General features: G+C 30.9%; 1 protein-coding gene across 6 annotated transcripts in view; it reads right to left on the bottom strand.

The window, feature by feature from the left end:
• The window catches only part of LOC129914783 (discoidin domain-containing receptor 2-like), a 229,691-nt gene that overhangs the window by 90,848 nt on the left and 124,324 nt on the right, over window positions 1-14,519 (bottom strand). For 3 of the 6 annotated variants that reach the window (XM_055994174.1, XM_055994173.1, XM_055994175.1), the window contains exons 13-14: window positions 10,932-11,183; window positions 9,410-9,502 (exon numbers count right to left, since the gene is read on the bottom strand). In XM_055994174.1, coding sequence (XP_055850149.1) covers window positions 9,410-9,502; window positions 10,932-11,183 — 345 coding nt within the window. Of the gene's footprint in view, window positions 1-8,362; window positions 9,339-9,409; window positions 9,503-10,522; window positions 10,868-10,931; window positions 11,184-14,519 lie in introns of those variants that run through there. The other 3 variants (XM_055994176.1, XR_008772248.1, XM_055994177.1) reach the window with 3 other exon arrangements.

The following is a 14,519-nucleotide window of genomic DNA, read 5'->3' as shown; positions in this document are numbered from 1 at the left end:
TGGTTCTGGGTTCTTCAAACAATCACAAACATATGTAGTTGGTACCCAAATGTATCGTGAGATGGAAAATAAGGAGTAGCGTAAGTGCTTCCATTGTTTCGAATACATATATGCAGATATGTGTACTTTAAGTCGTTTATTTTTAAAATTTCTGTGTATGGAAATAATGTCTTGAGATGTTGCTATTGGTGTTTTTAAGGACACCTGTTTTACGTGCGTTGCAAGTTTTTTGTGTACGGCCAAGTAAATGCGTTTTTTCTTTATGTTCAAAATTGTTATGCATGTTGACTTATAGATTGTTCATAGATTGTCTTAAATGTAAAACGAAATGAATAAAGTTGTCAACAGGTTAAGCATAGTGTTGACTTTTATATATTTTGAAATACTCGTGAAAAGGAAAAACTTATGTGTTATTGTGGAAAGATACGAATTGAATGAAAATACTTTAAGACACAAGATTGCTGAAGTATTTTAACATTAAGAGGACCTACACACACATCGGCAAGTTAGTTTTTTACGTATTTCTGAGTTTTATAAAAATAAACGTACTTCTGAATTAAGTAAAACATATCGTCGGCACAAAGGCAAAATCGTGAATCTGCTTTTTGGTTATTTAACTTATTAACGTATTATTGGTCCTTCTATTCCACTGTTGTAAAAAATCATTTCTTTTTACTGCTTTTTGGTTATTTAACTTATTAACGTAGAAGGACCAATATCCTTCTATTCCAGGGTTGTAAAAAATCATTTCTTTTTACTGCATTTGTTTTCCGTTACAAATTAAAAAAAAATATTTATTGCAAATAAAAAAAATATTTTTTGTAACTGAAAAATATTTGCATTGAAAACAAAATTTTTATCAATTAAAAATATTTTGAATAAAAAAAAAAATGTTATTGTACTTTTCAGTTGCAATTAAAACTTTTTTCAGTTGCAATACCCAAATATATTTTTTTTTTTAAATTTCAAATGCATTTTTTTCAATGGATATTTTTAAAACTGCTCTATTCTCTACGTCGACCGCAATCCTCCATCGGTTGCCTAGCAGCCTATCACGAGTTTACATGAGTTCCCCAAACTTTGAAGCCGTTTTCCTAAAAATTACAATTATTGCAGATTATTTGTTTTAGTTTTTTGCCCAAGACATTCTCACAATTTATATTATAAAATAAATATAAATGCGCATTTACAAAATAAAGTAAATTTGGGCGTATTTATAGTTGTTGTATAACTTTCGCCGGATTTTATCCAATGTAATTCAAACAGGATAAACTTTTTGTTTTTTTTTTTCTAAAGGAAGCACATCCCCAAAATGTGAAACAAAAGATGGTTTGAAGATCAATTTTTCATGTTCTAAAAAACCAAAAACTTAAAGGAATTTCTTTTTTAAATTTTGAGTTCTTGGAGTTCACTACCACGTGACTCCCCTCTCATCCTGTATACGCGCGCCATTACTTAGGAAAGTCGTATATTGCTTCCAACAACGCTGCTCTGATACATAAGCTGGGACTTGTACCAAATTCGGTTCAAATAAAACAAAACAGAAAAACAGCTCTTAAAAGATTTTTTCTTTGATTAAACTCATGAACATACCTACATAATATCCATATCTTGTCTACAATTTGATATGCGCCTTTTTGTTGTAATAACGAAATATCATGCCTTTTAAATTGTTGTGTATTTCAGTTTTCTCAGTTTCAAGTTACACTTCTTATCAAAGATTTAAAGAGCACAGAGAATATAGGCCTTTCAAAGCAGATCAGTTTTATTGTCATCAAAGAATTACACCAAATGAAATGTAGGGCTGGTAGCGCTCTTAAAGTATGATAGTTTACTAACATTTATTTGTTCAAAATTTCTTTAACTCTCCTTTTTGTAAATATCATACACACAGAGTCTTATTTACCCCAATGCAAAAAATCATTCAATAAAACATAAAACCATAATAAGAACGAACAAAAACAATGTACATTAAACTCTATTCAATAAAATCAAACTATAAAAAAATAATAAAGGACTTTTTCTGTTAAATATACATAAATAAAAAATTATAGTTTTTCGCTGAGTTTTATTTCACATTTACTAAATGCCAAGAAAAATAAAAATAAAAAAAGAAACCTCATCCTTCCACTCAAAAATAACTCTCGTTTTGTGTTCTCTTATCCTTCAAACAATCAAACGCATTCAAGGATTTCCATTAGGAAAACTGACGTCAACTCTATTTTTGTGGCACGCCAAAAGCAAAAACGAAAGCAAGTCGCAATGATAAAAAAAGCAGAAAAAAAAAAGAAATTAGCTAAGGGATTTTATTTAATGTGGATTTTCTTGCTCCTCCTGTCCCCATTGACTCTTGGGGCTTGTGGGCCAAACAGGCACCAATATGCAGGAAAGTCGTAAGGACACACTAAACAATAAATTCGCAAAAATTTTCTGCCATCGTCGTCCACGTCACGACGTTTGTCCTTCACATCACTGGCACTGCTTCGACAGCAAGCTGGAGCTGGGAAGAAGAAAAAAAAATCTTCTGTTGCTGCTCCATATCCACCCTTTTCGACCAAACAAACGCTGAAAGGACAAAATAAAAAAAATATAACAAAAACAACTAAACCCAATCCCAGTTCCACAAATATCGACGGGACAGGCTGAAGGGTTATATCCGATGTCGAGGATAACCCGGCTTTCTACTCTCGGCTGCCTTCAGTTTTAATTCCAATCGATTGAATAATGTATGCCTGTTGACCGTAAGTGTTTACGTTCAGCTGGAGAGCGGAGGCGGCTAAAAAAATAAGAGTATATTTGTATTTTGGTTAAAAGTAAGGTCGATCCCGGTCAAAACTGCCAGTTGGTGTTTGTCGAACCGAAGATCCTTTAGGGGTTAAGTGAAATTGAAAAAAAAAATATACGCCAAAGCATTGAACAGAAATAGGCAAAGACACAACGGAAAAAATGCTGAATCCTTCAGTATCCTAGCGTGTGTATGCTCTTTTATGTCCTTTTTTGTGGATGATGGTGTAAGAAAAAAGAATTTACTTCTTCTTCTTCTTCGTCCTCATGAACCTAAGAAAGTTAAAGAATTAAAGTCGACTTCTAGCCGCGTCGTCTTATATTTCGACAAGTAATATAAAAAAAAAAACACTGGAAACCCTCCAACTGCATTAATAAATTGACACCCACACATGACAGGGCTTAATTTGCTATGTAATAGCTGTAGAATCTTGCGAAATCTATGAGATATTATATATATATATATATTCACATGAATCGGCACCATGAATTCAAAAGCAAAGATACACACAGAGAGTAAGATAAAAATTTCATGGCTCGTTTGCCACACCAGCAATTTTATACCAGTTGCGTTAAATGGCGCCCAACATGGGAACTTGCTTTTCTGTGGAATAAGTTTTTATTTTTTTCCCTTCATATATATTTTTTCCCTCTTGCCAAGACTGAGAGTCCTGTGGGGTGATAGACACCCTGCTGGCTTTAAGAAAAAAGTTGTACCTTAAGTATACGAAAACGATGACGACAAAACATACATTCACCCGTAAAAGGCATTTTTCAAAATCTCATTAATTATATTCATGGGAATTTCAAAGGCGACACGTGGCGTGCTTTAAAAAGCAACCTCCTTTCGTATCTCTTCAAACATACATTCATTGGAAAAAGGACATAAAAGAAATTTGTAAGAATTTTTATTATTTTCGTTTTTCTTTTCGTTTTTATTTTGACTGCTTTAACTGTGTGTGGTAGTGACATTATTAAAATTGTCACCTAGGTTTTAACTTATTCAACATTGAAGTTAAATGGTTTAAGGACGATGAAGGTGGGAGAACATGCATTACTCTAATTGGCCAGAATATAGAATTGCGTGTCGTGTACATGACTTTTGTGAGTGATGGTTTCCTCACAAAAGAGAAAATAATGTAGTCAGCTATTTAAAAATGAGTGTTTTTTCCATGTGATTGTAACGTCAGCCAATTTGAGATATTACACATGTTTAAAATACATTTTGTAGAAATTGATTGATGAATTTCACAGCGATGAAATTAGGATTGAAAGTGATTTAAATACTTTTATTAGCGAAATAGGTTTGGATCAGTTTTAAGAAAATGGTTTTTGGGGCAACTCTTTATTGGATATAATTTATTCGAAATTTGTATATAAGAAAAAATGACAGAAACGCTTGTGAAAGTATTGGTTATTATATTTAAGCGTTTAATGAATGTTCTAATAATAATGAAATAGAAAAATGCTCTTCCACATTAAATGATTTGGATCTTCAAATTTAGATAAAATGAAATAAATAAGAAAAAGATAAAACTTTTTCTTTAAATGGCTGAAACAAGATTTAAAATTCATTAAACCTCCAAACCAAGCGAGTGTTGTACATTTTTGTAGAATTTTGGAAAATTCTAAAAATAAAGTGGGTACAAGTGTTATTTGGAAGCAAATATTAAAAAACATAGCTACCTAGATCTATCGGAAGTGCAAATCTTGGACGAATTGCCATAATTTTAGTATAAGTACACCATTGTATAATTTTATATACCTACATATATTATATTTGATATTTCTATCGTCGCTGATGCATTTTATTTTTACTTCAAATGATTTTTTTACATGGTCTTTTGTTTTGTTTTTAAGAAATACAATTACAGTTTAAGCTTTTTTTTAGAAATGTAAAAATAAAATGATAATATTAAAATAGGTTTTTCAATTATTTGGTTTAAACCTCCAAACAAATTATGCTCATAAACTTCTTTTATAGCAATGAATATTTTATGAAACTAATTAGAAGAGCCGTTACATGAAAAAATAATGTAGCAGATAAATATATAAAAATGTAAAATTTTCAAGGACAAAATTGGTACGCCAAAAAAAGTTACTAATCGTATTAAGAAGAAGTATTATTAAGAAAATTAATTTTTCAAAGAAAACAAATTATGGTTTCCAGAATGCTTATGTATAAAAGTGTTTGGAGGAAGAATGAAATTTCTTCAGTGATTCGGACCTTAGAGTTTAGAGAAAAACAGACACTCTCCTTCTCCCTCGGTTGTTATTCAGAGTTAATTTTTTTTTACAAATCCTTACAATGCCTTTTATTTTCTACATCGCAAGTAAAGTTGCTCTTAGTAAGATATTGTTTCATACCAATTAGCACCACATGATTTTTTAAGGTTTCATAAAAGTTCATTATTAACTTTACAGATTCCTTTAAGGAAATACCTACCATTGTTTTATTTTTAACTTCAACTCAGTCAAATCAGTCTAAGCAAAGAAACCGCAATTCTGTTACTGACATTTGGAACACAAGGTAGATCCTTGTAAATGACACTCCTCTGAAGTTATCGTCTAAATACAATGCCATTTAGGGGTGGAAAAAAAGTCTCAAAACAAAGAAGCCTTTACCATTCGTACTACAAATTTCAATGACAAGAGTGTGAGTTACTCAACGTGCCACAGAAAATTCCATAACCAGTTTTTTGTCCTTACAAAACTGAAAGCCGCCCCAAAATATGATTACCTCCTCTCCCCCCTTCAGGCACCCCCTTTCACTATTCTATGAAACAGCAAAAAACCCTTAATGCATTTTAACATAAAATAAAGGAAACTGGCAATACTGTGACAGCGAGTGCATAGCTGCAGTGTCTCCTTGCGTGACAAAAACAAAGGAAAAATCTGTTCACTTTATTATACGGCTGTTTGCCTCTCTACCCCCAACCAACTTTCTACTTAAAGCTCAAGACAGACAAACCCAAGTTTAACCACATAAATGAAATCCAACTCCAAAATGTCTCGAATTTTGAATTCATTTTGACATTTTCAGTTCCTGCACATTGCACAATACACGTACAGATAGATCACTACTGTACTGTGTACAATGTACATGTAAAGTTTTGGCTGGGGTCTAGGCCGTAAAGTAAATGAAATTGTGTGTTTGTTTGGGAGTGTATTAATGTGGCAAATGGACGGACAGCTAGACGGGGTTGTAGAAGAAGATACTGCCATTTTCGCACACATATACAGTATACACAGCCGGGAGTTGGGATTGAAGTTGGGGGCTAAAAGGAAATGTAAATGTTTAATGTTCTCTGTCGACAGAATTATTCTGGTTGAATAAATTCGAATCCAACCATTTTGCCCCTGCTTCGCCTTCGCTGGCAAATTCAAATATCCTGTGGGCAAACAAATGAATTTTAAAAATGTTTGTAAAAATTACTCTGGAATGCTTCTTCCTTCATCCTCCTAGCTCCTGATTTTGCTTGGTTTTAGTTTATAAGAGAAACCCAGGAGCAGGAACCATTTTACTGCCGACGACGACCGATGACGCCAACAACACTAAAAACGACTATGCTGCCACTGCCATTCCGGGTGAAGGAGTGCGAAGGCGAACTGAACTGAGCTGCTTTGGTCTGGGCAGTAAATGTTATTCCATGCCGGGTGGACACGGGGAATGCACTATAAAAACCCGATGTTCAGTTATTTTCATTGAGAGGGCTGACAATTTGTAGGAGGAGCAGTTCAGTAGCATCAGCATCAGCATCCAACTGCAGGAGCAACAAGAGGTTTTTCAAAGCAGAACCATCATGATGGAGGGAGTGATGATGGTTTATATAATTCTGGGCGGTTTGGGATAAAGCGACGAAAAGTTTGCAGACATCACATTCTCCTTGGACACTTTGGGAAGATTTAATTTTCAATGAAACTTCAAGAAAGGGTTTGTTGCTGGTGCTTTTGCTTTTCGATTGTGAATGTGGACACATGACCATGATTGGGAGGTGGTAGAGAGAGGATTTTGAGAAAACAATTGTTTTGAAGCACACTTTTAGGAAAGGAAAGGTATTTTGCTTCATCAGCAAAAGGAACTTTTTATCGCCAAATAAAGCTGTTAATGTCCGTTCGGGTATTGTGCAGATGTCCTTGATTTCGTAATTTTAAAAGAAACCGAAGGACCGTCTGGCATACCAGTCAGAAGAAGCTTTAGAACTTTATTTTTGTGTTAGCTAATGACGTTCGTTGTAAAGGTAGAACGTAGAAGAATGAAGGTTTCTTTGTCGATTATATCCGACTTTTGAAATTTCATAGATTTTTCGTGGTTGAATCTGTTGTTGTTTTCTTTTGTGTTTTTTTTTTTTTTTTTTATTTTTAGTTTTGAGTAAAAGTTTAGCTATTTGGTTAAATGTTGAGAGCTCTTAGTGCATAAAGTTTTATCGAGATTTAAAAATTTACAAAAAAGAACGTTTTTCAACAATCTTGTTTCAAAAGTCGAGAATGTTGTTTTAAAGCAAGAGTTTCAATCAAGCTTAATTATGAGAAAATATTAGTTCTGTTTATAAAATTGATCGATTGACATGTTTTTGAGGAGAAGATTTTGAAAGTAGTACCTATGTACATATATCGAATGACTTTTTCTAACAATGAAATAGTTAAGAACTAGATATCGTTCATTTTGATCAATATCCTTTTTGACTAAAGTGGTTGTTGATTATAAAAAAAATTATGATTTATTTTTTTGATATTTTTGGTTTAGAAATGAAAAAACATGAATGTTCAAGTCAGGTTGTCATATTTGGCGAAAGAACTTTAATTAAATTTGAATGTGGCCTCTACATTGTAGAGTTTAAGTTTAAGTTTGTATCATAAAAATTGAAAAACTCCAGAAACTGGATTGCAAAACCTTTTTCAAGGACATACCTCTTAGGAAAAATAATTCAAGCTTTCTTAAACGAAAGGACCAACTTTTTTGAACCCAAATCAGTGTTTTAATTATTAAAAAGCAACTCTATGTAATAAGCTCTTGTTCGACAATAGTGTGAAAGTCAAAATGAAAGAGGCAACCTTTTCTTACACTTTTAAAAATCTACGGCAAAAGGTTTAATTGGAAATTAACATGCTTCAATCGTGGAATACATCTTTCGTATGTCTGTAACATGTGTGGGATTTATTCCACGTACCTAGACTAAAACTTATTATAAGCCAGTTCGAGATGTTTAAGAAATTCAATTTTCTTTTGTCATTGTCTGTTTTGAAGTTTCTGCAACATCATTAACTAAGTAAATTTGTGGTGAAATAAATTTTCATATAAGTCGTAAACTATGAATTTCCGCGTTAAAACGGGCACAAAATATCGTCAACTGAAATTTGATAAAATTGCCAACACTTATTCCTGTGTTGGCAGATACTTTTTTCCTCAAAATAATGATAATACAAAACTATAACAATACTAGGTCCGAAAAACTAATTATCTGCTTATTGCTACTGAAGAAAACCAATAAAAAAAATATCTCAAAACGAAAATCGAGTTAGATGGTCCTGAGGTGACGATATCATGTCTTACTTTCAGACCTTTTTTTTTTTTTATAAATGTAGGGAGCGTATCTAGTTTTAAATTTCGTTTTTGTTTAAAAATCAATCGAATCTAACTAATTTAAAATATACATATATGTACATATTTTATACAATATTATTTATTTAAACAAGTGTGAATGTCTTATTTCGTCATCGTCATGAGTTTTATTTTGCTTTTAGATTGAAACATTCTTGTTAAATAATATTATTTAACATTCTAACAACTAAGAGTTCAAAATCAATCTAACATTCCACGGCTTTGATATAGCACAAATAATCAATTTATTATTTGAACAAAATCAATATTTCCCATTGTTGGTATTAACTATTTTAATTTTCACTTAAACACCAAAAATTCTACATTCCAAATATGCATAAATGTAACTAAATAATTTTGTTCTCATAATTTAATGATCAAATTTTCAATCTTGAGTTGACTTTTGAAAACATAAAATCAAATTCCATTTGCTTGAAGATAAAGAGACTTTCTGAAACTCAATCAACATCATTCATTTTATCTTTACATATTTTCTCTATCATGTCCCTTGATACAAAATAGCATCCTCCCCAATTTTTCCTCCTCTCCAACTCTAAAATCACATTGGATAATTAAAACCATCATCAATCGAATTGGATATTTAAACCTTACAAAATTACATTTTCCAATATAGCTAGTGGCTATGGCCATCACATCATCTATCGATAGAAATATCGACATCGACCAAAGACATCGACTGCTCTTTCAATTAAATTTCCATTCTCACTCCGAAATACAATACAACCATCCACATACCAAGTATACTCAAACAAATCGTATATGAATCAATAGATCATAAAACATAAAAATAAAAAAAAAAAATAAAAACCATTTGGAGATACACTTCCTATTTCCGGTATCCATTTCACACAAAATAGCATCCCCAAAAACACAATCCCCATATAAATAATACATATATCCCTGTAGGAGCCTGGAGCAGATAAGCTCTTCGCTAAGGGAAAGGAGGGAAACGAAAGTACCTAAAATAAAGGAGAAGTTAAAGGAAAAACAGTTTAAGCTTACCTTGTTGCAAGGTCCCGATGAACAAAATTCATTTGCTCTAAATGCTTCATTCCTGATGCAATTTGTGTTGCTATATAAACTAAGCATCCATAGCTTTAGGGATATGTCCGTCCATTTTGAAGAGAAGAGAAGAGAAGAGGTTGGTTGGTTTGTTGTTATTGTTGTTTTTGTTGTAGTTGTCGTTGTCGTTGTAGGAAATATGATGGAGTCCAAGTTTTGTATTTTGCGCAAAGCCATAGATTAAAAAATAGAAAAACAAAAAATTGGAAAAGAAAAAAGAAGAAAAAAAAAACTTTATGTTTAACATTTCCAATAAAACTTTGTCTTTCGCATATTGGTAAAGGAGATATATAAACAGAGATGGGGTATTTAGATATACATTTTATTTTCGATAACATCCGGAGGTTTTTATTATTTTTATTTTTCAGACAGTTTTCGTATATGCGGTGCATGGTGCGGGAGAGAAAGTTTTTTCCTTACAGTGCTGGCACTATCGGTTTCTTTTTCTCTTGATTTTGGTAAAGTTTTGAAGCAAATAGTAAGGTAGATATAAGAATTGAAACTATTTCAGAATTTAAAAGGAATTAATTTAGAGAACCATGTTTTTAGTTATATGAAGTTTATTTTTGACTTTGTTTTCAATAAAGTTTGTTTTTCTAAAACCCTTTTCAAACAAAACATTTGTTTGTTGTTTTTAAGTAAGGGTTTTCTTAAATAGTAACTAAACGGTATCAACTTCGCAGAATATAACCAAGAATCACCCTTTTAATTCCCTTTCCTTATTAAATTAGGGTTAAGTCAGTACCTACTTTGTCACTTTATTGTAACCTCATAAAACTGTGAATGTTGAAAAAATAATAGATAATTTTAATAATAAAGTTAATTTTTAATAAATTATTTTACCATAAGTCCAACTACCGAAAAACAAAACAAAAAGGATTTCTTAGAAAAAAAAGTAGTTTTGTTTTTTTTTTAATATCTCCAAAACAACAACGCATCTAGTTTTTTTTTTACTTATAAGACCATTGAATTTAGAAAACAATTTTATTTGTAGTTTGAATTTATTTTTTCAAAATTTTGACTTCGAAAACAATTTTTTCAAAAATTATTAATCCAACCACCATCATCAAAACATCGTTGGAGAGTTGGATGGAATAGCCCGAGAACTCAAAATATAAAGTATAAATGACTTACAAGGTTCTATTTTCTAATGCTCTGAAAGTTGACAAATTTGTTTTATTCCATACCATCCTAATGTTACCCTAAAAAATATTTCTCATTACTCACTGAAATGTTCAAAACTATAAAATAGTATTATAATACACATCTTTCGACAGCACTGTCTTTGGCTTGGTTTAGTTCAAATTGTATATCCATATCCTTATCTTTGTTTGTCTTTATCTATTTTATTCATCAGAGGATAATATTTTTGTTTTTTTTTTTTGTTTTTGTCTTTTTCTTGCGGGATATTTTTATAAATTTTTTATATCTCCTAGACTGACTCACACTTTAGAAAACTTACCTCAAACTTTTGTTGGGCACACCCTTTAAACCAGTTTCGGCTATATGCTCCTGAAGGAATTGATTCAAATCGCCCAGACAATTGCTATAATCGAGAACCATACAAATTGGCTCGTCCCGCAGACAGGCGCCCAGTATTTTGGCCACATTTGGATCATTAAGATGTGCCAAGTGCCTGGCCTTCGAACGGAATTCCTTTCGCATGTGGTCTGGAGCACCAGGACGTAAAGTTGCAACCGCAACTAGATTCGAGCTGTGTACGAGATGGATAGATGGATAAAATGCGATGAAATGAATAGATAGATGGATGATGAGCCCTTAGAGAGAATATTTAACACACATACATATGCACGAAAACAGATACGAATATAGAGATAGATTTGAGAATTTTCATCATTAAGCAAATTTATTTACATGACTGAATCTCAGTACATATTTGTTAATTAAATACTAGAACGGAGTTTGGGGTTAGAGTGTGGATGGTTTAGAATGGGACGATACAGGATATTGTATGCATGTGAACATAGAGTATGTGTGTTTGTGTGTGAGTTAGCATTTGGTTGCTAATGCTGACTTTGGAGGATCATTTTAAATGTGGTTAACATGGACAGAGTGTATGGTCTATTTGAGCGTATTCGCGGTTAGAATGGATTTTAACTCGACTTTTGGAGATTTAGGGACTTGGGCTTTATAAGAGAGTATGTGTATTGTTTGACTAGAAGTTTATAAAAGGGTCATGTTATAGATACGGGTGTGTTAAATAAAGGCCAAAATGGGAGGTAAACTTTGACTTGTGATATTTGTCTTAGAGCACAATGGAACATTGGGGCATCAAAGTGGTTACCGAGAGCAGAATAGATGTTTCATTTGTTTTGAAAACAATGTAGTACCTAGGTTTATATTGTTTTGCGGAAAAACGGAAAGAATTTGAAGCTAATTAAATTTTTCTTTTGAAATTAATTCATCATTCCAGGAATCTATAGTGAAAATTTCATAAAAGTTGGTTATTGTTAGACTTAAATTTGATTGAATGAAGGCAATCCAAAACTGTTGAAATGCTGAAGAATTTTTGTCATGGTTGAGGTATTTTAATTAATTTTCTCATTAAATATAAGAACGTTGTAGGTACTTACAATTTTTTTTTTATGTATTCAGGAAGAAAATGACAAGTTATTTTTGTCGTTTTAAGATTGTATCGTGGAATTTAAACATAACATTTTTTTGTTGCCTGAAATGTTTCATGTAGTGAATTACATATATGTACGTATTTTTGCTTTAACGTAAAGTATTTTTTAAGTTCCTTTGCTTTGATTCTTGCTACAGTTTAGAATTGATATTGAAATGTTTGAGAAATTCAATATATTCCTCGTTTTTTATCATTTATTATATAAAAGCCTTGTTTTTTCTACAATTCAGTAGCTAATCATTTTTTTATTTTATTCGAAAAAAAAAACAAATACTTACTTGTGTAATTTTTATTATTGTTTTGCGAATAAAATGAAAAATGAGTAGCTACTGAGTATGAGAAAAAACACTTCGGGGTGTTGTGAAATATAATTTAGAATTTCAAACACATTAGCGTTCATGTCTCAGTTTCAGAAAAAAGAACATAGGTTACGCCAATCTCACACACGGAATGTGTAATAGTTCATTGTTTCGGAATAAATTTAGAGCCCAAAGACTATTTTGAAAGTTATACGTGAAATCTGACCTCCATTATGTATAATAATAATAGTTATTAAATGTTTATTGCGTTTGGTTAAGATATTAAAATAATTTTGATTTTAATAATTTTAAAGCATTGATTGTTTACTTTCTTTTTTACCATGTTGAAGATTGAATAATTTTTTTTAATGGCAATTGGATTGATTGAATTCTTATTTCACAATATTCCTTTGCTTAATTATTTACTTTCATTATGAATTGAAAAAAAAAAAAAAGAAATTCGATCAATATCATTGGTAAGTAAGATTTAATTTTTTTCAGATAAAACAAAGATTATCACGAATACTTTCTTTAGTATAAAAATATGCATTAAAAATGTACAAAAAACAATAATATAAAGTAAAAATTATTATTAATATCAAAATATAAAAAAATAAAACAATTTATAAAAATGATCACTGTGGTGTATACGTACTTTTTTTTATTTATTGTTTTTAATTTCCTTATGTGTAAAATCATAAATATTCATTGCAATTTTAATAGATAAATAATTTAAAACATATATGTATTTGTGAAAATATCATAAATTAAATTAATATAATTTAATAATTTTGTATACATTTTTGCTTATGAATTCAATTATTCATAAAATAAATATCATGAACACTATTTACTATAATAAAACTAAGATTCTAAATAATTATTAATAATTCAAGCAGAGGTGTTGGCGACGGGTTTTTATGGTTGAGTATTATATATCTTATTAAAATGACAGAAAATTATTAAATATTATTAGATATAATTAATAGAATTAATTTCTTAATTTTCGCAATTATTTTCAATTACATGAACCATAATTTATTAATTTATTCAAACAGTGTTGTTCAAAGTGTTTTTACAAGAAAATGAAATTATTGAATTCAAAATTTTTAACTGCTTATAATGTACAAAACCAATGTTGTTGTGTTTACAACAAGAATTTTATGTTTTGATGACTGTTGAATTACATATTTTTCGCTGTTTGGTGTCAAAATTATTGTTAAAAAACGCGCTAAGGTCAATGAAAGTATTCATTTAAAAATAATTGGTAGAATATTTTTAATTAAATATACGCAACACGTTATTGGCTTTTGTAAAAGCTATACTTTTTTTCGCATACCACTGTATTATTTAATTTTTAATTCAAATAAGTTAACATGCAAAGTCATCGTATGCACAAGTCTGTATCAGAAAATAGTTCCATTAATCATTTATAATAACCCATCAAAATAATTACAAAAATGAAATAAAAAAAAAACAATTTCCAACACTATTCAACAGAGACCATTAAAATTAATAATTCAGCTTATCAAACCTGTCAAAAACTACCAATCCATAGGTATACAATGGTTTTTCTTTGATTTATGAACCTTTACCTACTTGTGACATAAAATATTTAAAGCTCGCAATATGTCACGATACAATATTACAAGAAATGACATCTTGACCGTTACCGAAGCCAACAAGCCCCCGAAATCCTTGTTTGTCTATCTTAATTATTACCTTCATCCAATATCGAAGCTGACATATCCATGCTTAAGTTTAATATGGTCAAAACCAAAGTCATAGAATAAATTAAAAGTTATGTTGACCATGGTCAGACCATCATCAGACAGCCATTTGGTCCCACTGTGTGCTGTCAATTTAGGAATTGACTTTATCTTTGGTATTCAATAACCGCAATCACTCTCCTCTTATTTAAAAGGACCTTTGTGTGTATTAAATTTAAACATCCTACAACAAAATCCTTCAAAGTCCTTATCAACAACAGAAGAAGATGATGGAAAGAGGATAAGGAGGAATAACCATAGAAGATTGGGGGAAGATACGCAGACATGTCAAGTGTGCCCACTAAGAAGAAACTTTTATCTCTCCAAAGTATAGA

Source organism: Episyrphus balteatus, chromosome 3 (genome assembly GCF_945859705.1).
Source record: "Episyrphus balteatus chromosome 3, idEpiBalt1.1, whole genome shotgun sequence".
Lineage (NCBI taxonomy): Eukaryota > Metazoa > Arthropoda > Insecta > Diptera > Syrphidae > Episyrphus > Episyrphus balteatus.
This window is presented reverse-complemented; position numbering and strand designations above follow the sequence as displayed.